A 12,137-nucleotide genomic window follows, 5' to 3' on the forward strand; every position below is an offset into this window, starting at 1 on the left:
AAGAGAAACAATATTTACAAACAGTATGAATTAGATGTCAATCTAAAACAGAAAGGGCTCTTTCCATTTGTCACTTGCTGTGATTCTAAAATGAGTTTAGGGCTGGACATGGTGGCTCACCTTTGTAATCCCAGCTTTTTGGAAAGCTGGGGTGGGCAGATTGCTTGAGCCCACAAGTTTGAGACCAGCCTGGGCAACATGGTGAAACTCTGTCTCTACAAAAAATAGCTGAGCATGGTAGTGCATGCCTGTAGTTCCAGCCACTCAGGAGGCTTATGTGGGAAGATGGCTTGAGCTCGGGAGGTTGAGGCTACAGTGAATCTTACTGCACCACTGCACTCCAGCCTGTGCAAGAGAGCAAGATCCTGTCTCAAACAAACAACAGAAAAGAGCTAAGAAAAACAGTCAATCTATATATCCCATGCTTGTGTGTGTGTGTATATATATATATATATATATATATGAACATGAATTATTTTTATTTATTACAGTTTCCAATTTTCAGTCATAAAACAATTTAGCAAGCAAGGCACTTGAAAGGCATGTTTTTGTTCTTGGAGATCCTGCAGCTAATTCGTAAGGTTGATTTCTACTGAGGGAACAGGTGGAGGGTCTGGGTCTCTGCTCGCTTAGAACTTGACTTTCAATGGCTCCTAAGTACCCTCAACCTTACAGAACATTGAATCTCCGTCAGTGACTGACCACACTTTGTGTCTTCAGTTTTATATCCCCTTTGAATGGGTCCTTCCCATTAGAAGTCCATGGATCATTTCCTATTGCAACTGGAGTCTGAAGTCACTAATGTTATTGTAAACTATGTGCCAAGTTATCAAACCCACATAAAGGAAGTAGATAGAAATTGTTAAGTGCGGCTAAGGCAAGAGATTTCCTTCCTCTTTGAGTGTCTCAAGAGGAGTTGAGATATTTTGGGGTAGGGTGGGGGTTGGGGGGACCTAAGCCACGAAAATCCTAAATGAATAATCTCCTTAAGAGAGTAACAAAAGATTTTATAGAGGAGGGTTTTGTAATATGCACATCTCCACGTCTGAAGATACACTTAATGGCCAATTTGAAAATGTAAGCATTATTTTAGAAATTTAGTGAAATACCCCTAAACAGAGTTACATAAATTAGATCTGCATACACAAAGTGAGAATTGCAATCCTTCTTCATTTTTGCTAGTTTCCTTTCTGTAACTCAATTAGAGCTTCAAGCATTTGGTTCACTCTGAGTGGATCTTCAGGCTCTCTAAAAGCAGGGCCACTCCGGCGAGCTTGTCAGTGGTCGCAATGAGTCACAGCTGGAACATCCTGTGGTTAACATTCTGCTCTGAAAAACAGAATCAGAATCAGTGAGACTGGTTTCCATGGTAACCTGTATTTGTGTACTTTGAAAGATGACTGTTCCTTTTTGTATGGTTCTGTGTGGTCAGTTTGTGCGGGAATGAATTGTAGAGGTGATGTTACCCGTCTGTATGAACATAAACAAAAAACCTGATTTCATTCATGGGAAACTTTAAAAAACTGGAGGGGTGAGTTTTTTTTTTTTTTCCTTTTTTCCTTTTTGAAGCATTGTTCTACATATTTATTTATTACTTGATTTGACATTATATTTAAGCATTTTCATAAATGTCTATTTGATGTTTGTTTTCATTCATATTTGTCTCCCCTTCAAAGGCAAAGAGAAACTCATTGTCATTCATCAGTGTTGCCCCCCCCAAACCTACTGCCTAACCCCTCCAGCCCCACGCAGTCCTTTTACAATGTGTTATTGAAGACCACTGAATGACTGAGATTCAGGGGTCTCCTTCAATGCATAATCTCGTCCGGAAGGAAGGAAAAAAAAATCCCCTCTAAGTCATGTGAAAATGCCACATCTCTTAACCTTGCAGTGCTGGGAGGCAAAAATGCTATGCTGTTCATGACCTTGTGTAGAATTGAATTTTGATTTCTCAACATGTTGCGACCTAGTATTTTGTAAGACCCATCAAGCTGAGGATTATATAGTTATGGAGAAATCTTACCTTATGTTTTGTTGGATAAAAATGAAATGATTTACACTCTGGCCACTAAATTACAATCCAAGGGTTAAGATTTTGGGGGTGGAAGATGGTAGAGCATTTGCCTGCTAATTACTGTACCACTTGGGAGCGGTATGTTTGTTTCTGTGCTAATTCATTTAGAACTGGACTTTGTGCCCTAGAGTTAAGAAAAACTCTAAAGCTGAGATGAACCTCCTGCAGGGAAGCAGGGAGTTAGAAGCACAGACTACAAGGTTGGCCTCTAGCCCTCCCCTGACCCCATACCACCTGCATGAGAGGGTGGGGCTGAGTGCTAAGGTAAAAAGCTTCTATTCCGTTTCTCTCTTCATTTTATGTTGTTATATTTATTCTCTGTCATTCTCCTCTCTTCGTTATAGGGGAGGCTTCTGATAAATGTGTAGAATATTAGAAACTTGATAATAAATACACACATTCAAAGCAACAGTGTGAAAAACAGAAAAAAAGGAAGCTACGGTGATAAGCCTGAAAAATACAACTCATCTTCATTCATTTGCTTAAAATGCTTAGGTTTAGTATTTTGGGGTGAATGACATCATGGGCTTCTGAGCTTGTCTTTTTAAATCTCTGCTGACCTTCCCCGGAAACCTCAAAAGCAAGTATCATGAGCAGCCAATTTGAGAACTCAATGAGACAGTCCAAGATTTTAAAATCTGTGATTTATCATGACCTTGAACAAGGCCCTCGCCTGGTTCTCCCTTCTACAGAGTGGCACAAAGGATCCACAACGCTTTATGATCTAAGAGGAGCCTGTTGAAATTGAGGATTGTATGACACTACTTCCTATCTAACTATACAGAGTGCAAGTAATCGTGCAGATTAGGTCCTAGTAAAAGAAATACAGCTGGAGGAGGAAATCACAGCGTTCATTCATTGGAGATGCATGGGGAGCCTGCCTAATCAAAGCCCTGCTCTGGGCAGTGAGAGGAAGGGCAGAGGTGGTCTGTGTTTTAAGGAAACTCACAATCAGTAGGGGAGGTAAGACACACAAAGCCCGTAACAAGAGTGCCAGGGAGATGTGATCATTTCCACAACAGAAGCACAGATGAAAAGCCAAGAGCTTTCAAAGACAGGCTAATGTATACCTAACTGCAGGGATTAGGGGCGGCTCCATGGAGGTACTTTGTAACATTTGGTGGTAAAGTTCTCCACGCTCAAATCAATATGTTTCAAACAATATTTCATGTCATAACATTTTATTCAATGAAAATAATTTGGTCAGTCTGCAATTTATTGAATCCAGATTATACATTTATGCATGAACACATGCAAACACAGACACTCACACATACTCTTAAGTAGACGTACTCTCCAAGGGAAGACTCAAGGAAGTCCATGCGTCCATTATCACGTATTTTCTGTTTCATTGTCACGAGCAGCTGATCCCAAGGGTAACTGGAACAGTGTGTAAAGGGAACATGAAGGCGATTAGGTGAAAATGTAATGGCCTGAATCGTGAGGAAGCCAGTCTTGTTGGGTTGCCATTACCTTTCTCAAGTGAAGAGATATAGTAGAGAGGCTTTCCTGTTTTTTAATTTTTATTTTTCAGTTTGGAGATATGCAGTTGATAAAATCATTACATGAGGGAGGTTAAGGGAGCACAACCTTGCACCCTCCATTTCTCCTTGAGGATGTATAAATCCCTCAATGGAAAAATGGGCAAAGACATCAGTAAACAATTTCCGAGAGAAGAAATATAAATGCGTCTAAACATGAAAAACCCTTAAATTTTAAAGTAGTCAATCAAAATGACACAAATTAAGAAAATTACAAAAAAGCGATTTTTCACTATCAGCACTAGTTTAAAAAATGATCGTTGTCCTAATTGACCAAGCTCCATGGAAAGAAACACCCCTGTAAACTGCTGGTGGGAGGATAAGGTGATAGAAACTTTCTGGTAAGAAATTTAATAATATTTTTTAAAGAGGCATAAGATTATACTATTTGAGTCATTCCCTTTATAGGACAATCTTTCAAAAGAAACATTTAAAGTATCAAACTGCTGTGTATATCAGCAAACGATTGGAACTATCTTAAATGAATAACAATAGAATTATAATATAAATACGTTATATTTGTGGTATTTTATGCCAAAGTTTACACAGACAATTTAGTGATATGGTCCATGAAAAACAAGAAACACAAATATGTAGCTCAAATTATGAACACATATATATACCTGCACAAATATGCATATTACAAATATATACAAATTAAAACTATGTGAAGAGAAATTTTTAGATTTAATGAAATATTAGCACTGTTTGTCTTTAGTCAAATCAATGTTTGTATTTTCCTTTTTCATACATTTCTAAAATTTGATCTGATTATTTTACAGGTAGTGTTTATTTTAAAATTTGCATCTTGAGGGGATGGCTACCCAATTTTCCATGACATGTCATTATGCATTGCATGCCTGTGTCAAAGTATCTCATGTACCCTATAAATATACACACCTACTATGTACCCATAAACATTTAAATATATTTTTAAATTTTATCTTACAATTATAATAGCTATTCATTGAACCTCCCTATGTGTTGCTACTATGTGAACGCCTAGTATTTCCCTATTCTTAGCCTGGGTTATATTTTGGACTTGCTAGGTTGACATAAAACCAAAAGTTGCTAGTTGGATTTCCAGATTTATGGGGCTTAGGAATCAGATCCATCTCTAAAACCCTCTCTATACAATTATCTATTTTTAATTCTTATGTTGAGTCTTCTGTACTCAACCCACCTTAGTCGATTTACCTCTAACTTTTGACCCAAGGAACAGCTTTACTACTTGGGTAGGCTTGGCTCTTTCTATCTGACAAACCATGTGTTTTTACATGTGGAAGTTTCTCTTTGATTTCAGCTCTACGATGGACCACGGCAGATGGGACGCTACTGTGGAGTAGACCTGCCCCCTCCAGGGAGTACCACAAGCTCCAAGCTTCAAGTGCTGTTCCATACAGATGGGGTTGGCCACTATGAGAAAGGGTTTCAGATGCAGTGGTTTGTTTCTGGTAAGCTGTGTGCTGATCTCAGTTGTATTTGCTGTTGCTGTTTGACGAAGAATTTTTTCTACTTCAGTTCCAAACTTAGCAACAATACCATGAGCAAATAATGGAACCCAGGTCATAATCTCATTCTAGGGTTTAAGAAATATACTTAGACATTGATAGGACTTGAAGGGTTAAGTCTGTTAGGATTGAGAGAGGAAGTGACATCAAAGTAGAAGGAATTTGGCTAATTGTAGATGTAGTAATAAATTGCCTTAGATAAAGAAAGATAAGCAGAATGAAGTTTCTAGGGATGAAGACTTGAACCTGGGTATAGCAAGCTACCTGCAAGGTGGAGCGGGATTATCTCAGGTGCAATGCAGTAGAATGAAACTTAAGGCTCACCTTGATGTTAAGCAGAAAATGGATAGGGATAGATGAGACAGAATGAGAGTCAGTCAGACAGAGATGGGGAAAAAGGAAGGGGTAGGGTTGGCCTGCGAGGAGGAGAATTGGAGCTGTGATGCACAAAGCCAGGGCATGTGTTGTCCTTGCCAAACAGGAAGGGGCACGTTGGAGCCCACCTACAAACTGGTAGTTCAGGAAGCAGGTAGAGATAATCATTCCTCTGAAGACGAAAGGTCTTCCTTAACAAGAGGTCTGAAATGTCTACAAACCTCAGGTGAGCCAGTCTGCAAGTAGAGAGCCCCAGAGCAGTGGTTCCTAAAAATGTGGTCCTCAGAGAGCAGCATCAGCATGACCTGGAATTGTTAGAAATTCAAACTCTTGGGCCCCATCCCAAGGCCTACAGAACCACAAACTCAGAAGTGGGGCCCATTATCTGAGTCTTAACTGGTCTCCCTGGTGATTAAAGTTTGAAAACCACTGTCCTAGGGTGATCAAGCCCTGGAAAGTGTAATCCTTGTGGGGCTCATAGCAGCAGTTCTCAGTCACCATGCCAGAGCTCAATGGTGTATTTCAATCAACTGGAAAGAGAAGTGGAGTTGCAACATTATACCAGGAATCAAGCTAGATATCTAAGCTGTGGCCCTACTGTTAAAATCAGGGCTGAGCTCCAGCTGAGCATACATGAATGTGTGTAGTGGTTTACTCTTAAGGTTGTTCATACAATGGTGTACTCATTATATGATTGTCAGAGCCACATATAACTGAATAGCCCTATTATACACTTAAGACTGCTAGATGTTTGAGATTATAAACTGGGCTCTGAGTGTATTTCTGTTAAAATATGTGTGGGCTTTCAGTATTTAAAAATAGTCAGTGGTCATTCACAGAGTTACCGGCAGCTTGAAACATACATTATGAATTCCCAAAGTGAATGAATTGTAATAATTAAGCGTGTAGAAGTTCTGAACCTTCCTCTTCATCAAGTGAGTAGATTTTAATTTTTTAATTTTTTTAGATAGGGTCTCTATCATCCAAACTGGAGTGCAGTAGTCTGATGATAGCTCACTGAGCTCTGAGGAGCAAGTGATCCTCTCACCTCAGTCTCTTGAGTAGCTGGGACTACAGGTGTGCATCGCCACACCTGGCATTTTTATTTTTTTATTTTTAGTAGAGTTAAGTATGTTACCCAGGCTGGTCTTGAACTTCTGAGCTCAAGCAGTCCTCCTGCCTTGGTCTACCAAAGTGCTGCTATTACAGGCGTGAGCCACTGCACCTGGCCCAAGTGGGTAGATTCAACCGAGATCAACTCATTGATCTGTTAAATGCAGGGATTGGATTGACTGTGTGATTCTGAAACACTTAATTCTAATTAAGAGAATGTGAAAAGAGACAGAAAGGACAGGAGGATCCTGGGAAATTACCCAGATTTTCAAGGGCCGGGAACGTTCTGCAGAGCATAAGTGCTTCACAGATGCCCCTGTGCACGTGAATCACTGGGGTTCTTGTTGGAAAGAGGATGGGACCTGGGGCCAGGCCCATGAATCTGCATTTCTAATGAGCTCCCAGGTAATGCTGATGGTGCTGCTCTGTGGACCACTCCGAGCAACAAGGTGAGAGCCAGTGTTGGGACGGGAAAATGAGATGGTGGAAAGAGAGTATTTTTAGGGACTGGAGAATCCTTCTGAGATGTTGAAAGGGCATTGTATTGTTTGTTTTAATGACAGTAGGATAATAGCAAGATCTAAAGCAGAGAGAAGTTTCCCCCAGGGACAGAAATGTGGAGGTTAAGAAATGCTAACCGGGAAGCCTGGGCTCAGGGCCTCGGGGAGTGTTCTCAGCCCTAGATGCAGCCTTGGAATTGCCTGGGAGTTTAAAAAAGTGCCCATGCCTGGGTTCCAATCTCCAAAGATAGGATTCAGTTGGTCTGAAATGGGGCCCTAAACTATTGCTAATTTCTGAAAGCTCCCTAAGCGATTCATACATACAGTCAGGATGAAGACTTTTGCTGGTTGCTTTCTCCTAAGTGGCTGCTTCCTCTCCGCTCCAGGCGGTTCTAGCCTTACTAACCCAAGGCCACTCTACGGAGCTTAACGGAATGGTCTTTGCAAGCTGCACTCAGATTACTGTATCGAAGGAGCTTTCTGGACAACATGCTGAATCTTCTGGTGAAAGCTCTGAGTTTTATGTTGGGAAAAGTTTTTTCTATCAGTCCTACTTGGAATCTGTCTCACTCTGGGAGAGTCAAAGGCACCCTCTGTCTATTCTCCTTTCCTGTTTACTGTTTCACAACTCTCTCCTAGTTGCCGAAAACTCGGAGCCAGAGTTATGCAACAAAATCTTGCCAGCTGGGACCAGAACTGAAATGTAAAGTTGTTTTTTAACTCTGTGCTGCTCACAATATGTAAATTATACTTGGGAGGAACCTTCTGGAAAGGAATTTTTAGTTGTTTAGATCTGTGCAAAATTGACCATCATATTCTATAGGTATGCAATGCCATGAGTACACAGAGTTTAATACTCTGCATCTGCAGTAAGTCTTTAGTTGGAGATAACCTGAGAAGCGGAGCCAGCAGAGAGGGCGAGCTCTTCCATGGGAGAGGTCCCTCCATTTTTTTATCTGTTGGAGGTAAATGCAAGATGTAAATCGTGATGTATCATTCACGCATTTGTTCATTCTACAGACACTAAGGATGTCTTTTGTGCCAGGTTCTATACTAAGATGGGGGACACAGAGTGACTCAGACCGGCAGGCCTGGTTCCTGCCCTCACAGAGCTTGCAGATTTGGTGGGAGAAGCAGACATCATGCAAAAACGCACTTAAATAAATAGAAAATCAAAACCATGAGGAGTGCCAAGTGGACACTCACAGGGCATCTGACCTGGGCCTGGCAGGAGGTCAGGGATGATCTCCATGCAAATGAGACCTCTGAACCGAAACCTAAAAAATAAACAGTACTTAATTAAGCAAGCAGGAGAGAAAAAAAGATTCCAGGTGAAAGAAAGACCCTGTGATAAGAGGGAGCAGGGAGAGCCCGAGGGACCTGAGAAGTCAGGAGGCTGGAATTGAGTCCAAGAGGAACAGCACTGCCACACAAACACACACACACAAAAACACACACACACACACAAACGTACACACACACACAAACACAAACATACACAAACACACACGCATGGGCAGGGACTCTACAGCCATGGAGCTAAAGAAATATAAAAATTACCCTCAATGCATAAGACACACACACACACACACACACACACACACACACACTCTCTCTCTCTCTCTCTCTCTCTCTCTCTCTCTCTCTTTCTCTTAAGAACTCTACAGCCATGGGGTTAAAGAAATGTAAAAATTACCCTCAATGCTCAAGACATACACATGGGCAGGGACTCTGCAGCCATGGGGCTAAATAAATGTAAAAATTACTCTCAATGATCAAGACACACATATACACACACACACGTTCACATTCACACACACAGGAGCAGGGATTCTGCAGCCATGGAGCAAAATAAATTTAAAAACTCTCAAGACACACCACACACACACACACACACACACACAAACACACGCACTGGCAGGGACTCTACAGCCAGGGGCTAAATGTAAAAAATACTTTCAGTGCTCAAGATATACACCCCGGCCTCCAGCGCACACACACGGGCAGGAACTCTGCAGCCATGGAACTAAGTATGTTTAAAAATTATTCTCAGTATGCAGTGTCATCATAATTTTTTTTTTTTTTTTTTTTTTTTTTGAAAGGTATTATTCTATTTCCCAGGCTAGAATGCAGTGGCACAGTATCAGCTCACTGCAGCCTCAACCTTTTGTGTGCGGGTGATCGTCCCACCTCATTCTCTTGAGTAGCTGGGACTACAGGGGCACACTACTACACCCAGTTAACTTTTGGATTTTTTATAGAGTTGGGGTTTCTCTATGTTTTCCACACTGGTCTCAAACTCCTGGCCTCAAGCAATCTGTCCGCCTCGGCCTCCCAAAATGCTGGGATAACAGGCATGAGGCACTGAGCTGGCCATAATATTCTTAAACGCATTTGTGTGAGCGTGTGTAACATGTCAGAAGGAAAGGAATTAGAAATGCCTGTCTCTGCACAGCCCTGAAAGGGGTGTTCTCAGACTCAGGTGGAGGGCTCAGGACAGCTCCCTTGATGCTGGCCCTGGAGTTGCTTTTTCTGCCCTGGCCAGGTCAAGTGGCTTTAAACTTCTAGCCTCTTTTCCTCAGAATCCTGTCACCTTGCAGACCCTTCCCACCCCCCACCCACCACCCACAGTCTTCCAAACTGCACAGTAAGATCTCAAAACACCATGCAGAGAGTTCAAACTGTGCAGTGACATCATTTCCTGAGCACGGCTTCTGAGGAACGGTTCCTACACACTTCATTCATTTCCCCAATTCACACTTAAACCCATTTTCAAAATATGCTGCTTTGTGAACGACACAAACCTTCTAGTGGCTTTAAGGAAGCGAATCTAAAACCAGGCTTTATCTGTGGACTCTTTCTGAACCTGGCCTGATAGACATGAGACGAAGTAACATTGTAGGGCCTTTTATGAGGCTCCTCAAAGAGGGCCCCACCCTGAAAATAAAGAAATGGCACAGTTGCCCTGTCTCTAATCAGTTCATGGTATTCAGCCTTGACAGCATTGTCCAGAGGCTGCATTTGGCCTTGGGGGCCTCTGTCTGGGTTGGGGGGTGGGGATACAGAACTTTCCGCAGGCTGTGTAAATAGCGGCCTCCCAGCCAGCTGCACAGACCCCTCGCCTCTTCTTGTTGTTGCTCCCAGAGGCCTTTTTTCACTTAGTGATGGAATCCAGCATACAAACAAGGTCAAGGGGCTTTGTGAGCGAGAGTGACATTTGCAAAGGGAGCAAACCCTTCAGCTGGAAGCTCACGGGGGCAGGGCTAAGGGGCATGTGATCAGGAGGTGATGTCACCCAGGATTTCCACAAAGGAAAGCCTGGCCTTTTCTTTGGGAAGATAGATGACATCAGCCTCTCAAATGGGGGCTGGGCCCCTTTTATCTTCCTTTTAGCTGTTAATGAGATTTCTCAAGCCTTGAGAGGTTTCAGAAATTAGTTTGAAGAGAACATTTTTAAAAACTGTGTTAAGATCTTTTATTACTGGCTCAGTTTGGATATAAGCCAGTGCCCTCTTGACTACCTGTGGGCATGAGGCATTGTACCAAAAGGCATTTAAAAAACATGTTTAGAGCGGTTAGAGCCATGAGATCAGTAGTGTTTACTTTAAAGTTAGACCTTTGCTCCGAGTCTCTTTCTCTCAAATGGTCTTTCACTAGTCTTTATCACTGGTCTTTCAGGGGAATTCCTTCTCATTCAAAAACTTTATTCCTTTTGGGACTTAGAGTACATGTAGTAGGATCTCTGGGAGGTTCACCTTTTGAAGACAAAGGTTTTATCTTTTGTATTTCCGTTATTCACTTGTCTTGTGTGAGACTGCCTTAGGGTGTGAGGTGAGTAACCTGGCTCTAGGAGAAGATCTGCTTGGCCCAGCCTCTAATGAACAGGTAGCTACAACTGTGAATCATGTTATTTACATGTCAATTACACATAACTCTGCAAGCTGATATGTTTTGAGAACAGGTTTTTCATTCATTTAGCCAACCAGCCAGCACGTATCTTGGGCTTGGTGTCTGAAGATAGATAGTATTAATTTACTCGGGTTATCATAACCAAAATGCCACAGACTGGGTGGCTTAAGCAGCAGAAGTGTGTTGTCTTATGGTTCTGGAGGCTGGAAGTCCAAGATCAAGGTGTCAGCAGGATTGGTTGTTTCTGAGGACTCTCTCCTTGGCTTGTGGACGCTGCCTTTTCCCTGTGTCACATGGTGTTTTCTCTGTGTGTGTTCATCCTGATAGCTCTGTGTGTCCAATTTACTCCTTATAAGGACACCAGTCAGACTGAATTGGAGTCCATTCAGCTTCATTTTAACTAAGTCACCTCTTTAAAGGCCCCTATCTCCAAATACAGTCACATTCTGAGGTCTGGGAGTTAGAACTTCAGCATTTGAATTTTGACAGAGATACAATTCAGCCCATAACGGAAGGGAAGAAGATCACGTTTTTGACTTTGGGGAGTTAGTCATCTGGTAAGCAAGACGGGCAAACCAAGTGTAGAAATGTATACATAATCCAGGATGCCATGGGAACGCAGAAAAAAATAGCTAGGTCAGCCTGTGGGAGTTCAAAGGGCCCTCCAGGCAGCTTTGATATTTGAGCTGGGTTTAATGGGCAAGAATTGATCAAACAGATATCTGGGAGAAGAAGGCATTTTGAATTAGAAGCAGTAAGGCGTGAGGGCATAAAAGTTTTGCAAAGAGCAAGTCCTTCAGCTAGACCACACATTCTCTGCATTCTCCACTGGGGCAGTATCAACTCCAAGGAGGTAAAATTGGCTCCTTGGTAGGGGGATTAAGAAATTCTTACTCTTGGCCGGGCGCGGTGGCTCACGCCTGTAATCCCAGCACTTTGGGAGGCCAAGGCGGGTGGATCACGAGGTCAAGAGATCGAGACCACCCTGGTCAACATGGTGAAACCCCATCTCTACTAAAACTACAAAAAATTAGCTGGGCATGGTGGTGTGTGCCTGTAATCCCAGCTACTCAGGAGGCTGAGGCAGGAGAATTGCCTGAACCTAGGAGGCGGA

At 42.2% G+C, this 12,137-nt stretch overlaps 1 protein-coding gene across 2 annotated transcripts in view; it reads left to right on the top strand.

Annotated features, from left to right (window-relative positions):
* The window catches only part of CUBN (cubilin), a 305,685-nt gene that overhangs the window by 114,990 nt on the left and 178,558 nt on the right, over positions 1 to 12,137 (top strand). For both annotated transcript variants that reach the window (XM_037739008.1, XM_017529781.2), the window contains exon 28: positions 4,919 to 5,069. In XM_037739008.1, coding sequence (XP_037594936.1) covers positions 4,919 to 5,069 — 151 coding nt within the window. The remainder of the gene's footprint in view (positions 1 to 4,918; positions 5,070 to 12,137) is intronic.

Source organism: Cebus imitator, unplaced genomic scaffold, assembly GCF_001604975.1.
Source record: "Cebus imitator isolate Cc_AM_T3 unplaced genomic scaffold, Cebus_imitator-1.0 Scaffold61, whole genome shotgun sequence".
Lineage (NCBI taxonomy): Eukaryota > Metazoa > Chordata > Mammalia > Primates > Cebidae > Cebus > Cebus imitator.